This window comes from Nannospalax galili, unplaced genomic scaffold (genome assembly GCF_000622305.1).
Source record: "Nannospalax galili isolate Female #2095 unplaced genomic scaffold, S.galili_v1.0 scaffold1350, whole genome shotgun sequence".
NCBI lineage: Eukaryota > Metazoa > Chordata > Mammalia > Rodentia > Spalacidae > Nannospalax > Nannospalax galili.
The window spans coordinates 700,835-724,384 of record NW_008327998.1 but is presented as its reverse complement, the minus strand read 5'-3'; the positions used below and the strand labels follow the sequence as shown (position 1 = coordinate 724,384).

Below are 23,550 nucleotides of genomic sequence, written 5' to 3'. Positions count from 1 at the left end.
AAAGAAACAGAACTCAACACCGAAAACCCTAAGTCAGAAAGTGGCTGCATCAGGTGGTCTCTCCACCTCTGGGAACTGGGAAAGGCTCTGCAGCCCGACGCCCAGGAAGGCAGGACAGCTGCTGCTCGACTCAGAGCCAAGTGAGCTTGTCCTGCACCACCTCTTACCAAGCTCCTTCACAGATGTTTTAGAAAGGAAAATCGAAATAAATCTAAAGTGAATCTTACTATATCCGCAATGCTATTCAAGAGTAAAAATCATTAATAAGCCCAGAAATTGCAATCTTTTTCTAAATTCTTGTCTGCACATAAAAATGTAACTTCAGTTTGGACCTTTGTCTAGCTATAACCTTGCCCCTCCCCCAAGTGTTCTTAAATTTTGAAACTAAGAATTAAACCAGTGCCACATGAGGAAAAACCGAACATGAATGAAGAGGTAAATGCTTCTGTTCACCAAGGGCAGCGGACATACCTGTGTGTTCCAAATGTGCACACATTTGTCAAAAGAGCCACTTGCCAGGTATCTGCCATCGGGACTGAATGCCACGCTGTACACGGGCTCTTGGTGTTTTGTCAAAGTATGGATGCAAATCCCTCGGTCTACATCCCATAACCGAACTGTAGAATCGAAGGATGCACTGCAAAGGGAAAGGAAGCAATTTTCTAAGTACTCAAGTTCTCTCTGGGCCTCACCCCACACTCTGCCAACCCAAGAGCTGATGGCTCTACCCTGCTGAAATCAGAGTGTTCTGGAAATGGGAAGCTAGGCAGAAAAAACAAATTGAAGGCATAACCCCCCCACCCCCAATCCCTGGACGGGGGAAACACAAACGGGTTAAGTTCAAAGTACCTTTAACAGTCCCTGCTACTGATACATGGTTTTGAACATCAAATTGACTGCATTTTATAAAGATGCTGATGAAATTTTACATACTATGCCTCAATAATCTGAATTTTTTTACTGATAGAAAAGGGTCTCACTATACAGCATAGGCTGACCTCAGACTTGGGATATTAGCCAAGCTGGCCTAGTGCTGAGGATTACAAGCATGTGCCAACAAGCCAGGCCTAATGCTAAGTTTCATCAATATTTTATATCATCAGTCACTTATCTCTAGATATAAAAAACATTAAGACCCGAAATACTGAAATTACATGTTTAAAGGTTCCCCACTAAAAGTATATTCCCTGAAAGGTACTTTCCTGTTTTCTGTCATATTTATCCAAAGTTTTTACTTGTAGAAGAGTCAGGAGGAAAAGTGAAGTGGAAACGTCACCTTGCGAGCATAAGGTTGGCGTTGGGATTACTTGTCCCTGGTCCTGTTGGACTCCACTTAATCGTGTAAATCTCTTTGTTGTGTGCTTGCAAGTCGTGGACACAGTTGTCCTGCTTCATGCTCCAGATCTAAATGAAAGAAAAGACGGGCCATTGTCCCCAGTGTCTTCCCAGTACGGAACCAGTCACAGTCAGAAGTCAAGGAACAACTACGCAGGAACGTAAAAGCTAAACAAATCACCATCCAGGCTTACATATTCAAGAGGGATATTCTAAACAGTCTTAAAAGGCCCAGAGCAGCCAGACACACAGGGGACACCCCACTCCATGACTCCCACCAACTGGATTACCTTCAAGGTCATGTCATCAGAGCAGGAGGCCAGGAGGTTGCCAGTCGGGTCCCATTTGATAGCGTTTACTTCGTTCTAAAAACGACAGTGAATGTTTACATTTTCCTTATAAATAAGCTGCTACTGGATAACAAATATACATACTTCACACACTACTCTGAAATATTTCTTGCTTATAACTGCTGCATAGAAGGGAGAAGACTTCTTACCGTGTGTCCCTGGAATGTTTTGATGGGTCTGTCTTGTCCTAGTTTGCAGACATGAATGCACATGTCCGTGCTGCACGATGCGAAGGCGTTGTTGGTCTGCCAGTCCACGTCCAGTGCCGGGGCTGGAAAGAAGCAAAGGCTGAGTCTGCAGCGGGCACTTGGCTCTTTAGCAAGAAGCAGTACTTAAACACTTTACAGTATACTTTGTAAGATACAAAGAAACACCTGAAAAGTAAAGCTATCTAAATGTTGCAAACATAGATAAGTTTCAGCTGAGTGATCGCTGTCAGAACTTGTTCTATGAATTACAGCTCCAATCTGGGCTTCTCTCTTGTTACAATGATAAAGTCAAACCTGATGGTCAGTCCTTTTCATTTCTAATATTCTGAGTCTTTGATGGACAAAAGCCTTGGTTCGAGCACCACTACAATTATTTTAGACCAAGCAAGTCACTTGTCTATCACAATGACCTCCCTGTGGAGCCTGGGGATAACACCCCACCTCTTAGCTCTACTCAGTTCATGGGATGCTGGCAAGATGAAGCTAGATGCTGCGTGTCAAAAGAATGCTGCAAATTACAAGTCAGACTGTGAGTCAGAGCTACTGCCCTTAAGGTACCGCAGAGACAGACACGCCATAATTGGCATATTAATTTCCTTCTAGGTAATTTTTGTTAAATGGCTCCTTAAAATAATCAAATGAAGCCAAGCATGGTGGAACACACCTTTAGTCCCAGTACTTGGGAGGCAGGAGCAAGCTGACCTCTGTGAGTTCAAAGTCAGCCTGGTCTACATGGTGAGTTCCAGTCCAACTGAGAGCTACAGGGAGACCATGTCTTGAAAGAAAAACAAACAAACCAACCACAAAAATCAAATGACTCTTAAACATCACTAAAGTTAGAAGCTCAAAAGCCTGAAAGTTGGCTGGGATTTAACAGTCCGTCTGACCTCAGCTCAGACAGCACCACACATTTCTTGTTCTTTCTGCAAAAGGCAAAGCTCTCCAACTAGCAACACCGACTAGGGTAAGAGTTAAGCAACCAGAGCCCAGAACGCCAGGCTCATAGAAGGCTAAGAGAGGCTGTCACACATCAGTCACCAGTGGTGATGGGTGGCAGGAGAGGCTTTCACAGAAAAAAAAAAACCACAGGAAATTTAGGCATAAGCTCAGTATGACACAAAATTTTATGGACTAAACCAGAAAGTCACTTTCTGAACCTCGGCAGGAAGTCTGTTGCCCCCAGAGATGGGGATGGGGGGTGGGGTGTGTGTGTGTGTGTAGTTGCTTGCTTCTCATGGAAGTTTCCTTAACCCCTTCACGCTGATTTGGTTTGGTCTGATTTCCTGGAGACACAACCTGCAGGATTAGTGGTGACTGCACTCACTTAGGTCAGCAGCACGTGACTGTCAGCATACAATTCACCCACAATGCACGTCCCATTGTCTCCGCCCGCCTTCAGATTCACTCACAAGCTGCCCTTCCAGGCTCTTTTGCTGCCTGATCTCTAGAGGGCTTCAGGTGAAGGAAGACTCTGCTCCAGCTGCCCTGTCACCTGGGCCTTCTCTAGGCACCTCTCCTCTGTGGTCCCCACTAGGCCGGCAGAGCACCTGCCATCTCCCCACAGCGCTCCCCTCCCTGCCTGGGTGACCTCCCAGACCGTCCCTCTGCCCAGAACTGCTACAAGTCATCAGCTGAATACACTTTCTTGGATTACCAAGTGTAGTCTGCCTTCCTGTCTAAACCTTGAGTCAGCAGACATTACAGTGCTAACATTAAATATTTTTTAAAATACCTATTCATTTACTAAAAATCTGCTCTAGTGTTAAGAAGTAGGAATGGGAGAGGGAAGAGGCTGGAATTTTGATCTTATTTAGAAAGTAAGTAAATATCATATATATATATGAAGAATTCAAGCCAAATGTCTGACAAAACCCATCAGAGCTTGAGGGTCCACAGATGAGCTGACTGCACAGAAGCCTAATTCAGGGTCAGAAGACGAGCTGCAGCCAAGAGAGGGTGGTGAGGGTGCTGGACGGGAGAGGAATGTGCTGTGGGAACACGGCGGGCACAAACACGGCCGCAGAGTCTGCCCGGCAGGAAGTTCTTCAGGATGCCAACCTAAGCCAAAGTGGACCCGATACGGGGGAGGTCTGTCACCATCATATTTCACATGTGAAGAAGCCAAGAAAGGCTAATTTTCCCAGGTTTAAGAGCTGACATGAAAAATTCTCTTCTATTCTCAAGTATTTCTATTAATACATATAAATGTCATGATTTCTGCAAAGAATAAACCTACGAAAAAAGAAACAGTATTTTTTCTTTGACAATTCAATGGCAGATTGTTTTTAAGCATTAAGGTCCATTAAAATATAAAAAGTGAATTTTTCTGAAACGTGACTACTTAAACTGCATAATGCATTTCTCGTTTTAGTATTTTCTACCACGTCTCGGATTTGTTCTCTCCTCTACACCTGTCTTCTTTCTCTTTCCCTGTCTCTCTCTGTTCCTTTCTCATATAGTACCTCAGTTTTTTTTTAAGCCGAAGAAATGACTGTTTAGCAAACTGCTTCCGGGCTGGCATGAGCAGATTTCTTCATACATATTTCTAACTTAAATAGGAAAACACATTTCTCATCCTAGTCTGGTAGTCCTGAGGAGTGTAATGCTGATTCCAACAGAGGTAAGCAAGCTCCTGCTCTGATCTGGGTTCACACTGTTAGAAATACAAATTCTAGGTCCAAGGACCCCATCAATATTGCACAAAGAACACTCAGACAAAGCAAAAGTAACTCAGCAAGGCAGATTTTACATTTGCAAAAGGGTGACCTGCGTGCTCAGTCAGCTCCAGCAAGTGCACACAGGACCCGGAAGCTTGGGGGCTTTTATCCCCAATGCAAGAGAACTGTGTCTTTTCCCCACTGGTGGTCTGAACTCGAAGTTCTTCCCAGTTGGCTAGTTTAAAAGAATCAGTACAAAGAGAGAAGAGCTCCACCACCTGGGCCATCAGGCTTAGGAATACAACAAAAGTCTTACAGGGTGTGGTGTCATTAAAAGATTGAATTCCTTGTCAAAAACCAAGTTCTAAGTTTTACAGTTTGAAGGAAAACGCTAATATCTAATGTTTCTTATGAATCGCTCCTCTTCTTAAACACTCTTTTCTTCAAACTCATTAAGGCATTGATTCTATCTGTGATATCTTGGAATAAGAGATTGCTATAGGGAAGGGACATTCATTTGGTAACAGTGTGACTCAATAAGCCTGAGTTAATCCCTAACACATGGTATAATTCAGGATCAGGACACCCATCACTATTACCAAGGAAGCTAGCACAGAGCCTGAAAGATCTCTCCCATTTTCCAAACCACTCCTCCAGGAGGCCAGAGAGTTCCCAAACTTTCAGTTCTTTATAAAGTGCCTTACGGTCTTAAGAGTTCCATTTGGAGTTGTGTGATTGGGGATGATACAGAACCTGGCTCTCCCAGAATTACATAAACCTCATCTTTTTCAGCCCGAATCATGTCTAATCCTAACCTATTCTCCCAAGGACTTTGTTGAGCTCCAAAAGTGCATCAGTGGCTTTATTTGTATAATTGCAGAATAAAGGAAAGAAAGGAAGTCTTTAACTGATGCCTACAAAAGAGACTTGAGGGAGGAGAAAGGCCTAGTTCTGGGGAACCGGGAGAATTTCTTGATGGCCTCACAAGAGCCTCCATCCATTGGGTTCTCCTTATTTTCCTTTTGGCTTCCAAGGCTGGACTCCACAGAGTGATGAACTTGGGTTTGCTTTCAGGGACTCTGATAGTTGCTGGAGTGGCTAGGATCACAGTGTGAGTACTGTCCCAAATGACTTCTAGACTGGGAGAGAGAAGAAATTTAGCCATCATTTCTTGTCTCTTTGGCTATAGGTGGCACTGCAGTGTTGAACTGGGCCAAGCTTTGACGTCTTAACATCTGAGCAGTATTTTCTTATTGAGAACAAAATCATTAGTGAGAAATAATTGTCTAAATAGCATCTTATATGAACTTAAGCCTCATGCCTAAGAAGGGCAATCCCCTGGAATTGTAAAGAAGTATACCAATCTCTTTATTCCTTTATTATTTTTATACTTTCCTGTTGGTTATTTAAGACTATGCAGTTGGCTTTTTTTTTTTCCAAGGTCAGTTGAGGATCTAATCCTCAGGGTCACTTGGGCTTGGGTGGAGCCTATAGCTCCTTTAGTCTTTTACCAATTATTCCATTTATGTGAGGATAAGTCAATGGCCCTGCTATGACGTAGCTTCAGGAAGAAGCACGGAGGGAACACTTCCCTCTGCTGACCCTCCTCTTTGTAGACTGGACACTGGTTCAAGTCCATCTGGTGGGGCCTCCAAGGCCTCCCTGAACAAGAGGACAGATACTACAGTTACAGAACATTTCAAGAGATGCCCCATAGTCCCCTGGGACTTAGTTGACCTTGAAGGGCAAAGGGCAAAAATTTGTCCCTTTAAGTCCCTCTGACCACATTAGTATAGGCTTCAAAGTATGATTATTTAACACCCTAAGAAGGTTAAAAGTACCTGACTTGTCTAACTAATTACCATGTGATATGTAAAGCTTGAACAAAAACCAAACAAACTTCACTAGTTTTTTAAACTAGTTGGCTACATTATGACTATTTGTAAATTACTTTGTTTCATATGTAACAAACCTACTCAGCTCTTTATCACTTGCATATTTTTTCATTTTTTTTCTTTCTATTCTGGAAATATCAGTCACCATAATCTATCTCCACACGTAAATCCTTCTTAATGAAATGTCTCCATCTCCACATCCTTCTAACATCTTTCCTTCCTTAACACCGTGAGATGTAACATTAACAAATTTCCCATCTGCTGAGAGAATTCTGGGGACATTAAGCAACGTTTATCCCCTTTCTAGGGTTCTAGTGTCAAACCAATGTTTGATTACACTGAAGTTCATCCTCAGAAACCAATGAGTTTACTTACAGACAGGTGAGGGGTTACTGAGGTGTACGGGTGACCTGAGAGCAGTTGCACCAGTATTGATGTTGATTCCCCAAAACCTCATGTGTCAATCTCCTCCACTCTTCCCTTCCCTAGAGTATGTATGTTAGTCCTTCCCAAATCCAGGAAACCAGATGTGATTATGGCACAATTACAAACAGCTGGCTGGGTAGAATGGCTGGCTACTCAGGTGAGGGTCCAATGACCCTGCTTACCCCTCTTTAATGAAGGAAAATGATAACAAGCTCAATTGTGACGATCTTTTGCATAGCTGACATCATGGAGATGGCAGTTCTTTGGCTCTGAAGAGTGCTGTGCACCCTTATCTTCCTAAAAGAATTACATAAGATAATGTTTTTGTGTATACATTGTGGCTTTATAAGTTCCCAGGTAAATCTTATAGAAAACACAAGACAGTTAAAAATATTCTTTATGTAGTTTAGAGAGTGGTGTACCAAAACTGTTTTAGGTTTTGAATGAGTGGATAGTAGATAAAGGCAACAGGAACACAGCAAAACACTATCAAATTGATGTTCGAAACCTCCAGCATAATCAATCAAGGAAAATTGATGCTGGGGTTTCTGACTGGGGATTTTTCTTCATGGACTATAAATTGCTTTTTTTAAAAAAAAATCTGTCCTAATATTTAGCAAATCTTGGTATTCGTTATACATTTCTATTAGTCGATAGTTACTTTTCTTATTGTGACAACAAAATAGAGCACCCACATGAGCTGTTTTTGCTACAGACATCTTTGTATCACAAGATAAGTAGTACTACCTTTGTTGCAAATAGTTTATATATGTTTGTCTAGATGAGTCTTCTCATCTGCTGGTTAGGAACAGAGAGTGAAAAAGAGACAGAACATTTGAAGACGTCACCTGATGTTTCTAAACTCTATGAAGCCATAGGTGTGTGGCAGCAAGCACCCGTGATCAAGCAGGATCAGGCAGACACAAGCATTTGCCTTTAACCAGCATCAAACCCGAGATTCCTCTTGGCTATACTTGAGGTGACTAGATGCCTTTATAAAAGCTTATATCCACAATTAGTCAGCCTGTGCTTCTTAACAGGAATGGACAATATGAATGAGGTAACAAAAGAAAAGATTTTGGAACACTTCCCAAATCTTCCCCACCCCCCTCTCCAGAGCGTCCTCTGGATCCTCTTGTCCCTTTTCCATGAGTGACCATGAGCGGAGGTGGCACCTATTGGACTAGTCACGGCCTATTTCATCAATGTGGGCCTGGGGACCTGTAGTCTCTCCCCTTTTTTTAGTGACCCTAAAGAAGGGGGAGTTTGTTCATATTATTCCTTGTACCGATGTGACTCTCTAATGGCCTGTGACCATCAGGATTCTTCCTGCATGTTGCTTGGTTAATCTCACCCTGTCTATGAAGGACCCACTCTCCGTAAAACCTCTGGAGCAAACACCAGTCCCATGTATCAGGAAAGTCAGCCAACTTCTAATGACTTCTCATGACTGTGTAAGTTAGGGAAGGTTTCCTAATCTGATCACTCATGGGCTGAATCTCAATTTCCTTAAATGTTCTTTCCTTCTCTTTTTTTTTTGGTCCATATTTTTTAAAAAAACATTAAAAAAAAAATCACATAAAAGGCAAGCCTGATAGCTCTCAGGGTGAATTCTTTTAAAGAGGACTATCTGTCTGTCTGAATTAAAAATGAGTATGTAATAATTTATCACACATGACGTTGGATTGAGTACCCATATTCTAGAGACTAAGGAACACAGAAAACAAAGCCACCTAGAGAGCTTGGGGTGAGATGATCTCAGAATGCTCTTTCCCTTTAGAACCTGACAAATATATTATACAAAACAATGTAAGAATTGAAATAGTCACATAGAAATCAGCAAATATGCAATATAAAAAGTTAAAATCCCAAATAATCTCTTTAAAAACAGGTAAACGTCATGTAAACAATGTCTAAAACCCAAAAGAGTGTCTTTTAAAAACTTGTAACTATGTTGTATGAGAAGTTAAAACCCAAAATGGGGGGAGCGGTGCCGGAAGTACTCGGGGAGGGCCGCGCAGTCGGACCGGCAGCTGAGACGAAAGCTTCACTGGGGCAGTCTCCGCATATCATGGGGAGATAGACGCTACTGCCTTCGATTGGCCTTGGTCCTCATAGCTCCAAGAAGAAACAGGATCTTGATAAGCTCTATGAGCTGAAGTCCAAAGCTCGGCAGATTATGAACCAGTTTGGCCCCTCAGCCCTAATCAACCTCTCCAATTTCTCATCTATAAAACCAGAACCAGCCAACACACCTCCACAAGGCTCCATGGCCAATAGCACTACTGTTGTAAAGATTCCGGGCACTCCTGGGACAGGCGGTCGCCTGAGCCCTGAAAACAATCAGGTATTGACCAAGAAGAAATTACAGGACTTAGTAAGAGAAGTGGACCCTAATGAGCAGTTGGATGAAGATGTGGAGGAGATGCTGCTGCAGATCGCTGATGACTTTATTGAGAGTGTGGTGACAGCAGCCTGCCAGCTCGCTCAGCATCGCAAGTCCAGTACCCTGGAGGTGAAAGATGTCCAGTTGCATCTAGAGCGCCAGTGGAATATGTGGATTCCAGGATTTGGCTCTGAAGAAATCCGACCCTACAAAAAAGCTTGTACCATAGAAGCTCATAAACAGAGAATGGCATTGATCTGGAAAACAACCAAGAAATAACATTTGGAAAGTCAGGGAATGGACAACAATGTATTTGGAGATACTTGAGCTGAGACCTCAGCCATCTCATCCTTGGAATTTTTTTTTAGATGCTTTACAGAGAAGCATATATTTTTTATTAACAGTGCAGCAATATCTATAATGACTGAGAAGATCTGCCAAAAGAATAAAGCCTCCTACCCCAACTTCTGGCCCCTTTTCCCTGCCGTCTCAAAGAGGAGCAATGTATCTGCCAGAGAAGATTTTATTTGTGGTTTATTATCTGTGATTGGATGTAGGGCAAAGCACTATGGTCATGTTGGGTGAGACAGTATTAGCAGGATTTGTAGAGGTTTGTTTCTTCCTCCCTTCGTCTTTCCCTGTACTTTGTAATGTCAGTGTTTATATGAATATGAACTTGATTTGGTTTTCCAGAATAAAGAAGTTATCAACTGAAAAAAAAAAAAACAAAAAACAAAATAATTCCCTTTGGAATTAGGTCAAAACAATGTTAAAATTTAAACTCCCATCGTGGAGGTCTGGTATTGCATCCTTAGCCTGACATAAAAATCCACTGACCTTTTTATAAGGCAATACAGCCTGTGTTCAATCTCCTGGTTTTCTATTTTTATGATCTCATCAAGAGCCCAAAGTGGGGGAGAAAAAAAAAAAAAACATTGCAAGAAGATAGGACATCTCATTACATGAGCCTGCAGTCCAGGCACTCCCCAGATTATCATGAGCTGATACGGCTCAGTAGGATTACTAAGTTTTTGGTCTTTACCACTTTGAATCATGCCATGTGGATGGATTAATTATGACAGCAGCAAGGGACATGGGTCACGGTCATTTTGAAAATGTTACTATTCAAGATGGCAACCAAGTCATGTGGCTATCCCCATATTGATGCTGTCATCAGCCAAGATGGAGACCATATCACATGGTTGCCTCCCTCTTGGTGAAATCACAGCCACGATGGCAACAGAGCGACATGGCTACCTTAGTGAGCTCAATTCCAAGATAAAATGAGCCCACCCCCCACCAGGATACAAGTCCGGTGGGATTCATGTACCTCACAGATTAAATGTGGTCAACCACCCCTTTTCTTTTAGAAAAGACCCCAGTTAAGTCATAGAAATGGAACAGGGGAAAGTACCTTCAGATAGAAGACCCCAAACAGGAAGGCAAAGGTCTCAAATCAAGGAAGGGAGTCCATGTCTTACCACCCATTGCAACTATGAATGCAAAGCCATGTCCTCTAAGTGGGTCTTGTCCTTACTAAATACAAGCTGTTGCTGGCAAAGAAACCCATGAAGGCAGCAGAAGAAATGGGGAGCTGTGTCTAGCACAGCGTTAGGCAGAGAACGCCCCAACTGCCAAAGCAATACTTGGTCACCCCCATGACTTTTCATGCCTTGGTCTACAGAGTTGCCTGACCTCCAAGGTGTTTCCTTGGGCCCTTCCCCTACATTGCTGAAACTTTCCTGTCTCAGGATCATCACCAATCCAGGAAGTTCCAAACGCCCAAACCTTGGAGCAAAGCAACTAGGCGGTGAACGCTTCTCCCTAATCTTAGGGTTCTGAACTTCTTCCTGGATGGAATTAGAATCCTGATCGAGGCCCCAAATTGTTAGGAAAAAAAAAAAAAGATCCAAGGTCCAAGGATCCCATCAATACCACACAAAGAACATTCAGACAAAGCGGAAGTAACTGAGCAAGGCAAGTTTTACTTTTGCAAAAGGGTGACTTGAGTGGTCTGTCAGATCCAGCAAGTCCATACTGGACCCAGAAGCTTCAGGGGGCTTTTATTCTTAATGCAAGAGAACTGTGTCTTTTCCTCACTGGCTGATTTCAGTCTTTCCTGGTTGGCTAGTTTGGAAGTTCCACTGAGACGGGGGCAAAGCCCCACTACTCCAGCCATCAGGCTCAGGGATGCCATCAGAGCCTTTCCTCAAATAAAAGTCTCACAGGGAATGGTGGGAGTTAAAGATTAGAATTCCTTGTCACAAACCAACTTCCAAGTTTTACAGGGTTTGAGAGAAAAGACTAGTAACTAGTATGTCTTGCCGCACACAGGACTGGGACGGCTGTCAGTGCTAACTTCTTAGCTTGCCAGCAGCGGCGCCCACTCCATACCATGAAACAATGCAGACCAAGTCTAACTTTTTTTAAAATTTATTTTTGTTTTTTTGTGTGTGTGATATATGTGTGTGGCAGACACATATGCGTGTGCCTGTGCAAGAACATTGTTTCCTCTCAACTCCTGTTCTCTCTTTGCAGCACAGTTTTTCCTGGAACCTAGAGTTCATAGTTTTTTTGGCTGGGCTGGCAGTCAGCCCAAATTCTCCAGTCTCTGTCCTTCTCCGCACATAAATCATGCCGACTTATGCTTTGTGTTAAAATGCACATGAAAAAAGATACAGTACAGTAATAAAATAGTCATTAAAAAGCATGGAATACCTCTTTCTGGCCATGATGGAGACACAGGAGCCACGTTCTCATTGAAAACCAAAGCCATGAAACCAGAGACACTGGAATCATCAAGCTTAAGAACCAGGGATGTGTCCAGGTCAACACAGGAAAGGGGAATTTCTGTAGGTGTGTCAATGAAATTCCTCCTTGTTTGAAAATACAAAGCTGTGAGTCCAGGGAGCCCAGAGCGGCTAAGTGCTTGTCATGCAAGCATGAAGACATGAGGTCAACCCCAGACCCTACAGACAGGTGGAGGTAGCAAACCCACTCTACAGAGTCTTCCAGCCTTGACACGTACCCAAACCCACAGCATACACACACAATAGTAATTTTAGACCTGGACACAACTATGAACCAACAGTAGTTCAATAAATTCTAACGGCAACTACACCCAAGAAAAGAACCACACTAAGGAACAACACAGTCATGCTGTTAACTCCAGAAACAGGAAATCTTCAAAGGACAGATAGTAGAAAGACAAATGGCCACAAGATTATAAAGATTTAGAGTCATGAAACAGACATGGCCGAGAGATACTTTAAAGCACTGGAGGGAAGAAACCCTGTCAGCTGAGAATTCTACAGGAGCACCAACCAATGAAACTATCTTTTGGGGCTGGAGAGATGGCTCAGCAGTTAAGAACACCGGCTGGTCTGGCAGGGGTCCGGGGTTCAGTTCCCAGCACCCACATGGCAACTAACAACCAGCTGCAACTCCAGTTCCAGGGGATCCAACAAAGTTCTTCAGGGTGTACTTACATACACGCAGGCAGTGCAGTCATACACATAAAGTTTTTAAAAGTTTTTGAAAAAAACTGTCTTTCAACTGAAAAGGGCTTCCAGGTAAGATGGGGGATCAGAAGCTCCTCCCCTACTCCCAACCAGATCAGAGACAGAAAGAGAAGCAAATCCCCCTTGGAGCTGGTGAGGTGGCTCAGTGGGTAAAGGCACTTGCTGCCAAGTCTGCTACTTTGAGTTCGATACTTGGAACCCATAGGGTGGAAGGAGTGATCCAACTCAAGAAAATGGTCTCTGACACCCACATGTACATCACAGCAAGCCACACACACACACACACACACACACACACACACACACACACACAAATTTAATTTTAAAATTAAAATTAAAAAAAAAAAATTCCAAAAACAAAAAACAAGGACAACATACCTTAGTCCCACAAGAGAAAGAGATCAGGAAAAAAGAACTGAGTCTAGGTGGGATTTCTCTGCAAAGCAGTCCAGGTACCCTGTGTACTGCAGACTGGTGTCAATGATACAACGGGTCATTCATATACTCAGTAACACACTTCAGAACATATTAAGCAAAAACTGACAAAGCTTCAAAAGAAATTCAAGTTTGTTTCCAGGGTCTGGAGAGAAGGCTCAGTGTAAGTACACTCACAGGAAGGAAGACCTGTGTTCATATCCCCCACCCAAATACCACGCCAGGTGTGGCTGTGCACATGCTTGTAACCATAGCATACTGCCAACACTGGGAGGTGGAGAAGGAGGACGGCTGCAGCTGGTTGGCCATCATCACAGTTCCAGACTCAGTGTGAGACCCAGTCTCAAAGGAGTAAGGTAACAGATGACAACTGACATCAGCAAAGGCCTGCCCCGCACAGCGCATACACCACACATGAGTGCATACACTACCGCCCCCCACACACAGAGTGCATACACTACCCCACACACACAGAGTGCACACACTACCCCCCCCACACACAGAGTGCATACACTACCCCCCAACACAGAGTGCACACACTACCCCCCCACTCACAGAGTGCATACACTCCCCCCCAACACAGAGGGCACACACTACCCCCCCGCACAGAGTGCCTACACTCCCCCCCACCCGCAGAGTTCACACACCCCCCCCCCCCTCACAGAGTGCATACACTCCCCCCCAACACAGAGGGCACACACTACCCCCCCGCACAGAGTGCCTACACTCCCCCCCACCCGCAGAGTTCACACACCCCCCCCCCCCTCACAGAGTGCATACACTCCCCCCCAACACAGAGGGCACACACTACCCCCCCGCACAGAGTGCCTACACTCCCCCCCACCCGCAGAGTTCACACACCCCCCCCCCCCTCACAGAGTGCATACACTCCCCCCCAACACAGAGTGCACCCCCTACCCCCCCCACACACGGAGCGCATACGCTACCTCTTTCACACACACACACACACACACACACACACACACACACACACACAGTGCATACACTACCCCCTCTCTCACACACACACACCCACACACACACACAGTGCATACACTACCCCCCCCACACACACACACAAAAGGGAAGAAGAAGAAACCCTGTGCTCCCAACAGCAGGTTGGCTGGCTGAGTAGGTGGAGCATGAGACTCTGCCAACAGCTGGGAGAGCTCAGTATCTGTTGCAGTAATTGATGGAACAGGTAGGCAGGAAATCAGTAAAGACTATGAAAGACTTGAATGTTAACACTGAATGTTAAAAAATGAATTGGCCTAAATACCATTTATAAGCAGCAGTAAAATTAAATTAGGAATCAATATTTGAAAGGTATCTTTAAAAAATCCAAATATGCCGGGCGTGGTGGTGCACGCCTTTAATCCTAGCACTTGGGAGGCAGAGGCAGGCGGATCTTTGTAAGTTCGAGGCCAGTCTGGTCTATATAGTGAGTTCCAGGACAGCTGGGGCTACAGGGAGACCCTGTCTCAAAAAGAAAAACAAAAAACAAAAAACAAAAAACCCCAAAAACCCAAATACTCAGAAACCAAGCAGCACTTCTAAATAGTTCACAGACTCAAATAAAAATTCAGTCAGAAAGTTGTTTTGACCTGAATGAACGCTCACATATGAAAAATAATGGCTGTGTGGTCCACATCTGTAAATCCCATCACTCAGGAGGCTGAGGCGGGGGAAATCTCAATTTCCAGGCCAGCCTGAGCTACATGGTGACAGCCTGTCTCAAAAAATAAAAGGTAACAACATAAAAAAGGATACCATTAAATAGTAATCACAGGTACAGGTATATTTATAGCACCAAATACCTCAAAAATCAATGAACTCAGCTTCCCCACGAGGAAACAGGAAAAGAATGTATCAGGGCAATACTGAAAGCTGCACATAAAAGAACACACCAATAGTTACAGAATTCATCAACATTAAGAATGGGGTGTGGTGGTGCAGGCCTATAATCCAGGAGGATCATGAATGTGAGACCAGTCAGAACTGTATAGAGACCCTGTCAAGAAAATCAAACCACCCTCCCAAAATGCAAGGCTAAGCCACATATTAGGAGAAAACATTTGCTATACACCAAATATGTGACTTGTACCCAATAAACAAAAATGAAAACCTAAGGGCCGGAGAAATGGCTCTGGGAGCATTTGCCATGCAGCACAGGGGACTGTGGGGAGGCAGAGCCTACTTGAAGTGCTGTGCATGGTGACATGGGCCTGTAGTCCTGGCACTGGGGAGAGGGAGACTGGGGAGAGGGAGACTGAAGAAGCCTGGAACTCACTGGCTAGCCAACGTTACCAAACCAGTGAGAGTCGCAAAGAGGTGGACAGTGACAGAGGAAGATACTTAACTTATGGTCACACGTACACCTGCACCCACACAAGCACCTACACACAGAGATGTGTACACACCCATTTTATTTTCTTACAAGAAAGGCAAATGAAACCAGTTAGACACCACCACACAACTACCAAGGGGCTAGAACTAAAGGGCATGACCACACAGCAAGCTCTGGACAGGGTACAGAGGGGCTTCACTGCCTATTGCTGGTGAGAATAAACCATTTTACAAAAGGATTTCAATCTCTTAACACAGTCATCAGTCTACAACTAATGCTTCCCAGAAAACAAACGAAAATACACAATCATTAGTAAAGGCTTCTGGGTGTTGATAGTTGTTTTATCTGCAATAAACCCAAAATGAAAACACAAATTTTGCCAAGTAGAGAAGCACACTGTGTAAACACTTGCTACAATACCTAAGAACTCAAAATAATTATTTAGAGCACAAGATAAAATGAACCAGAAGATTCTGTTTACAGTAACCTAATTTCTGCTGACAGACTATCAGTGACTGCCTGGAGGGACCAGGTGTAGTCCTGACCTTCACAGGGAGGATGGCTTCCAAGGCCTACACAGGTCAGGCTTTAAGTTGATTATGTACAGTTCATTATGCATCAACTGTTTCTCAACAAAATCTGGTAAAGTACAAACTTGCTGTTTTGAAGAAGTTCAGCTCCCTCCTCTGCTTCTTCCTCCTCACGCTCGCTGCTCCCTTGTCTTTTGGTTCATGTCTGAACCAGGGGTCTCCAAGTCACAGCACAATACAGACACATAAGCATAGTAAGAAGGAACAGGCAAATGGCTGTTTACCCTCAGCAGATTCTAGTCAAGACTCTGGGAAAGTGTGCCGAGAACCACCTCGGACAGCCCCAGTAGTTACAAGGTGGCTGGGCAAGTGAGCACACCGTCCTTTAACCACAGTCACCCCCAGCGAGTGTGATGATACTCGTAGGCACAGACCATGGAAAATTCTACCTGGGAAGGACTAGAAGCCAGAACAAAAGTCAAGACAGACTGCCCTATGAATGCATGTTAGTGTAGAAGCTTTCATCAGGTTCATCGCTCACACCCTAGAGAAAAAAATCACTTTGTTCCTACTTTGTTTAGTCACACTAAATGGAAAAAACACAAAACAGCAAAATGCCAGACGCCTCAAGCTCCCACTGCAGAGGTGTGACCCGCCTCAGTGAAAGGGCATCACAAGGGTACCAGGACAACCGGGCATCACCAAGGTGCGGGGACAACTGGGCATCACCATGCATGTTAGTGTAGAAGCTTTCATCAGGTTCATCGCTCACACCCTAGAGAAAAAAATCACTTTGTTCCTACTTTGTTTAGTCACACTAAATGGAAAAAACACAAAACAGCAAAATGCCAGACGCCTCAAGCTCCCACTGCAGAGGTGTGACCCGCCTCAGTGAAAGGGCATCACAAGGGTACGGGGACAACCGGGCATCACCAAGGTGCGGGGACAACTGGGCATCACCAAGGTGCGGGGACAACCGGGCATCACGAAGGTGCGGGGACAACCGGGCATCACGAAGGTGCGGGGACAACCGGGCATCACGAAGGTGCGGGGACAACCGGGCATCACCAAGGTGCAGGGACAACCAGGGCCTCGGTCAGCTTCTGGTTCAAAAACCTTAAGCCACAAGAGCTCTTTCCAAAGCAACGGCTATATCAGGTAATGCTAACAGCTTTTAGGCACCTTGTTGCAGTTAACATTATTTAGTTAGTGAACACAAGAGACTCGGTAAGAAGGCAGGCATGGTGGTATACACATACAATCCCGGCACCTGGAAGGTTGACGCAGGAGATTCTTCTGAGCTAAAGAGCAAGACCCTGTACCTCCCTGACCTCCCAGAGAAGAGTGAGTGGGGAGAGCAGGCACAGCAGGTTCCGGGCTAGAGGGGACGAGGCACTGAGCAGCATGCGTGAAAGAAATCTGTAGATGGTGCAACCCGGCATGCACAGAGCACAGCTGTATCTATACCATGCAGGAAGAAACCCATACAGTGTAGCCCCAACACACCAAGAGAGGCTGTCTTACTGCAGAGACACAGGAGGGCTGACTTAGACATACCAATCTAACATGAGCAGAATTACAATACATAAACCTGTAGGTTTGTAAATTATTCCTGCACACACCAGTCTGATCCCTGCAATAAATACCTATTATGAGCTCATTTATATATAGTGAATATGAGGCTCAAAAGGTTAACTGACTTGCTCAGTTCTCAAGATTATCAACTGGAAAACAGACATTCAAACCCAGGTCTTCCGATTCAAACACCTCCCTTAAACAGCACCACCCCGAGTTGCACAGACTAGAATACTTTATGGTACATTTCATAGAGAACTTGCTGATCTGACAAGGAATCGTCAGAAAACTGTGGACTATCAACTGACAGGACCAGTAACAAGATTGCTGTTGGGTATTTCTCACAGGATGCCAACAATTAGAGGAAGAGAGGAGAGCTCCGGCCCCCAGCGTAACTGCAGGAACCTACCTGAATGGAAGGGGAACTGCTGCTTGGCCTCACCAGTATGCGCGTCCCAAATAATTGTAGTCTGAGATTAAAAGGAAAACAAAACTTAATTGTGCTGAAGTTAAAGGGTGCATCATGGATGCAGGAATTAGCTGCCTGACCGTATTAAGGCAGAATAAAGCCTGAACTTCCCTCTACAGCACATTTTTATGCCAGCACAAGGCTGTCTATACTCTGCTTGGGAAGAAAGGACGATGAAGCAGTCTACCTTTTCCTCGGTAATTTTTTTGCCATTTGCTTTGAATAACAATTACTGTTCATCAACAAAGTGCCTGGCATTGTATTAGATTGCTTAATAAACTACTGGAATCCTGTATTTAATGTGAGTGTCACAGCAACAGTTGTAATTCTTAGTACAGTAAAATCAGCTAGTTTAAATTGTTTTAAATATTTTATTTATTATTTTTATTTTATGTGTATGTGTGTATTGCCTGCATGTAGGTAAGTGCACCTATGCCATGCAATGCCCGGAGGACAGAAGAGCTGTTGGATCCCCTGGAACTGGAGTTACAGGCAGTTGTTAGCTGCCATGTGGGTGCTGGGATTCAAACCTGGGTCTTCTGCAAGAACAACCAGTGTTCTTAACTGCTGAGCCATCACTCCAGCCCAGCTAATTAAAAAAAAAAAAAGCCAGGGCTGAAGAGATGCTCAGCGGTTAAGAGCACAAGCTGCTCTCACATAGGACCTGGGTCTGTCCCAGTACTCACAGAGTGGCTAATTCCTGTAATTCCTGTATACCAGGGGATCCGATGCTCTCTTCTGACCTCCGTGGGCATTGTATAACGTGGGTACACTCACAAACATGCAGGCAATACACTTGTACACACAAAATAAATAAAATATCTGAAACAAAACCAAGCCACTTACATCTCATACTGCTCAGATCAAGACCTGACTGACGCACGGCCAGGGCAGCAGCGGCCACAGGCCTTTCCCTCCCTCCAAAGTCTGTAACTCTTCCCATCCATCTTTTTTTTAGCACACTAAACAAGTCTGAGGCAGTTCGTGTCCCCTCCACTGACACCGCCTCATTGATTAACGGCCTGCTCTTTCCTAAATCAGAATCATCTCAACCTCCATGATCTGAGGAGCTAAGGTAGAGGGTGACCTAAGGACCTGAAGGAGAAAGACAACCCTCACACATGCAGCTGTCTGGGAAGGCCCTCTGCTTATGCTTCAGTTAAGCACAGAAGGGTGGCTAACAGACGGGCTCAGGCAGACCCATGGCATCACTGTTGAGATAAACTGGGGACCCACAAGGTGTGGGAAGGATGCCATTTCATGATGGTCTAAATCCCAGAGAAAACTGAGAAGCTGTCACACAGACAGAAGATAAACCGAACCAGGTTCAGGAAAATGAGCTGAGCGACGACTGAGGAATTTCCATTTTGCTGTCACAAACTGGTACCCAGATTTCCTAAGGACTAACGGTCTACTTAAGTGATTAACAGGAAAGACTGAAGTTGTTCTCAAACACTCTCCTTGCGGATTTGGCAGAAGGTCACTTACCTTATCCACTCCAGCGCTGAGGATGAAATTCCCTTTCTTATTCCATTTCAATGCAAATATAGGGCCTTTATGCTGCCCCAAGGTGCTAGCAAGATTACCTGAAATTGAAAAGGGGAAACTTTAACATTACAAACTTCACAGGTCAGAACAATAACAATGTAGGAAAAGGCTTCAATTACCATCTTTAGTCCATATTCTGGCAAATCCATCGTAAGACCCTGTTGCTAGAAGTGTGCCTTCACTCTGTCAGAGAAAGACATGTTCCTATTACACGGCCCAGAACAGCCATCTGCAGTCATTAAAATGCTTTACATTTAAATCCCAGGAACAGAGGACCTCAACCTTGGCTTCAAAGCTCAGTTTTATCTACCTGTAAGGACCAAAAAGGCCTGAAACCCCTTCGCTGAGACCAGGGGTCCCAAATCTGAACACTGACGGGGTGACAGTATCTCCCCACACCTGTGCTCACAGATGCACATGATCGAGGGTGGAGGCAGGTAGTGCACTGGAAGGCTATCCAATCGATACCTTTTATACAATTAAAGCAAAACAATCCCAAATACTTAATTCTGATTAGGGCTCTAGGAACATGTTGAAGCCAAAAGCAAGATCTACTTTCCAGACTGTGCACACCATCAAGCTGACGTTCAGGTTCAAGCCCCCAATGTCTTCATTCGCAGACTCACATTCCAATCTAGAGAGGTGACATCCTTGTTGCTGGGCACATCTTGTCCTCCTTCCCGTATACAGTGTCTAAGCACCAGCTGTGTGGGGCCACCTGTGCTGTTCTCGCTGAGATTCCAGATTCTTGCTGTAGAGTCCCCGGACCTTCAAAGTATGCAAGTGTGGTTTAAACCCTGACATTCGGAAGCATCCCAGAATCCAAGCAGTACTTTTAGCACCTTAATAAAAAGTACTCTCAGGAAAAAAAATTCTAATATTTTTTCTAATTCTGCATTTTAAATCTCATACCAAGTAATTCTACAATTACTTCATCAAGGAAAAAAATTTCTGAAGGCAAAATGACCATAAACAAGCAAGAAAAATCCCTGGAAAATGGAGCATTAATAAAATACAAGACAGTTCATACGGTATTTTAAGAAGGCACTTTGGAACTGAACGGTGAGGCACTTCTATAACCCTAGTCTCAGCAGGGTCAATACTTTAGGGGTCCCCAGCCGAGGCCAACACTCAGAAGCCCTTTTGAGGACCTACCCTGATGCCAAGAGGTCGCTGACAGGGTTCCAGGCACAGATGAAAACTTCAGACTCGTGGCCCCGGAGCACGACTGCCTTGTTCGGGGGGATCTCCACATCCCCGTCCACCTCCATCATGTCGGTGTGGTTATCTGCATTGTGAGAAGCAACAGTCTCCGTCAGGTGGAAATTAACTGCTAACGGCAGGGCTGCGCTAGTTTTAACAGTGTGTGCGGGTACTTCTACATGTTTACAAAGGGCTGAGGGTGCTGAAGGAGAGAAAAGGTGGAAAGGTTGGACCCATGCACAGCTGACACGGTGCTGTGGACTGAGTGCAGCCCGCACACTGTTCTGAGTTTCGGCCAGCAGGGGCTGCTGACACCACATCAAAGCTGCCGTCACACCTCAGTGTCAGAGCCTCCAGGTCTGTCAAACAGCCAACAACACAAACTTTACGTCAATAATCAAATGAAGATGAAGAATTCATTTAAGAGTAGGAAAAAGTGTTCAGAAACATTTAGAACACAGGGTGATCTAGGTTTCTGGAGCCTTAGGAACGAAATCTGAACTTTGGGATGGGAGTGGGGGTGGGGTGAGCTCAAGTGACAAACGCGGGTGCCATTCTGCTCTGAGGAGGGGGCTCTCCCTCAAGCCAAGCATCTCCAAGCCTCTCAATGCTCTCCGCTCACTTGCGATGGTGTGCGCTCCATTCTCCTCCCCATTTGTGGTGTTCTCTCCATTTTTCGCCGACCCCTGCTGGTTGGTGGCGGCCGCTGCAGCTGCGGCGGCTGCTGCATGTTGCTGAGCAAGCTTGTCTCTGTAGGCTTGTTGTCTGGTCTGTACCACATCTGGCATAACAGCATCTATCAGGGACAGAGACTCTATGGGTCGGCCATCAAACAAGGTGCCATCCTGGGTTTGGAAAACGGGGAGAGAAAGATGAGAGGTAACCTTGAGAATGACTTGCATTCCATTAACAGAAGAGACAAGATCTTCGTTCGGAGAGGGAAGGAAGCTAGAAGGGGAATCCGAGAGGCCACTGCAGGCGGCTGGACCCCTTCACCTGGGCCCCGCTGAACTCGTACTTCCACAAATGATGTAAGTCACCGATGAAAGAAAGCAGCAGACAGTACCACACAGCCTGGGTGAGGGAGGGTTGTTAGATTCCAAATTCCTCCAGAAACAGTGACTAACTAACATGGAATAAGTCATATGTTGAGGCCTGGTGCCCCTCAGTCAGCCCTCTGTGCCCATGCCTTCGAGCCCATCAGTGGCACTGTACTGAGCAGGGGGAGACCTTTTCCTGTCATTCTTCTCTAAATAGCAGAGGACAATTACATAGTATTGACATCGTGCTATCCTATAAATTACCTAGGAATGATTTGTACAGTGAACACAGACTTGCTGTTCAGCACAGGTGAGCAGCTGCGGATTTTGCGAACTGTGGGATTGATCAGTGTGGGACTGACCCTTGAGGACATGGAGAGGTGACTAGGCTGTTTTAAAAGGTTAAAATCCTTTCACTCTTTATATAAATATGTGTTATTTTAAAGAGGTGCACATTTATCTCTCAAATGAAAATAATCCCCATGTTCTGAGTCCTGGCCATATAGTCAATTGTCAAGCTAGATCAAGGCTCTGCAACACTTCTGGAAAAGAGAAGGTAATGTATGTTTACGTTTAGAAAGCCACAGATCCCTGTCACGGCTCCTCCCATTCCCAATAGCCAGGCTTAGGCCTTAGCAAGGAAGCAAAGGAGTCTGGCTGTGCTCTCTGGTTGATCTGTGGAATCGGGAAGTGAGGGTGGCCTCAGGCACCAGCATGCCAACACCAGAGACAAACACTGCTCGTGCACAAACTTCAGATCAGCAGGAGCACCACAGGTCAGCATCAATTTTAAACGGGCTTCCAAAATCAAGCTACAGCCCCAGTAATGCTGGCTTTCCAAATCGCGCCGTCCACGTGTCCCCAGAACTCCACAGCACAGTGCCATCACATTAATTAACTTCCCAGTGCCTACAGAGAGCATGTATATATAGAGGGGGAAATGAGCCTCATGAAGCCTTTACAGCCGGGCACCTGCAGGCACAGCTGCGGCAGCCTGGTTGCTGCATTAGGAATAATGACCTTCCTTTTTGTGAGCCCAGAGAAGCTGAGGTCAGACACTGAGTAGCCAACACTCACCTCGTTAATACTGACTTCTGCCTCCACATACTGCAGGCCTTTCTGGATGATTGAGATCAGCGCAGCAGGTGGGACGAGGGCACCGTTTATGCTGGACTGACTTATGTGGCTTTCTATGCCGAAGGTAAACGCGGAGTGAGAAAACCCTGAAGGCAGAAGAGAGCATGGAAGTTTACTTTCCTAGTGGCAACACCTGAATCACAAATGAAAGAAATCATCTATAACCTTTCACAACTGCACTCCACCATTTTAAATTCTAACTGGACAGCTAAAGTCAAGTTTTGGTTTTTTTAAATTTTATTTTATGTGTATTGTACGTGTTGCCTGCATGTAGGTAAGTGCACCCGTGTCGTGCAATGCCCACAGAGGTCAGAAGAGGCTGTCGGGATCCCCTGGGACTGAAGTTACGGACAGTCGTTAGCTGCCATGTGGGTGCTGGGATTCGAACCCGGGTCTCCTGCGAGAACAACCAGTATTCTTAACTGATGAGCCATCTCTCCAGCCCCTAAAGTCAAGTATGTTTTTAAACAAAAGAAATATTAAAATC

At 44.9% G+C, this 23,550-nt stretch overlaps 1 protein-coding gene and 1 pseudogene across 3 annotated transcripts in view; one reads left to right on the top strand and one right to left on the bottom strand.

Moving 5' to 3' along the window:
* Tbl1xr1 (transducin beta like 1 X-linked receptor 1) overlaps positions 1 to 23,550 on the bottom strand; it is a 145,199-nt gene that overhangs the window by 12,300 nt on the left and 109,349 nt on the right. For both annotated transcript variants that reach the window (XM_008838813.3, XM_029565614.1), the window contains 11 exons: positions 23,004 to 23,149; positions 21,509 to 21,731; positions 20,839 to 20,971; positions 20,310 to 20,451; positions 19,803 to 19,866; positions 19,624 to 19,721; positions 18,076 to 18,136; positions 1,835 to 1,956; positions 1,626 to 1,700; positions 1,277 to 1,404; positions 472 to 637 (listed from right to left, as the gene is read on the bottom strand). In XM_008838813.3, the coding sequence (XP_008837035.1) occupies positions 472 to 637; positions 1,277 to 1,404; positions 1,626 to 1,700; positions 1,835 to 1,956; positions 18,076 to 18,136; positions 19,624 to 19,721; positions 19,803 to 19,866; positions 20,310 to 20,451; positions 20,839 to 20,971; positions 21,509 to 21,731; positions 23,004 to 23,149 (1,358 nt within the window). The remainder of the gene's footprint in view (positions 1 to 471; positions 638 to 1,276; positions 1,405 to 1,625; positions 1,701 to 1,834; positions 1,957 to 18,075; positions 18,137 to 19,623; positions 19,722 to 19,802; positions 19,867 to 20,309; positions 20,452 to 20,838; positions 20,972 to 21,508; positions 21,732 to 23,003; positions 23,150 to 23,550) is intronic.
* Positions 7,250 to 9,695, top strand: LOC103738567 (annotated as a pseudogene). Its single transcript, XR_003850257.1, has one exon. The product of XR_003850257.1 is annotated as a transcription initiation factor TFIID subunit 12 pseudogene (transcript).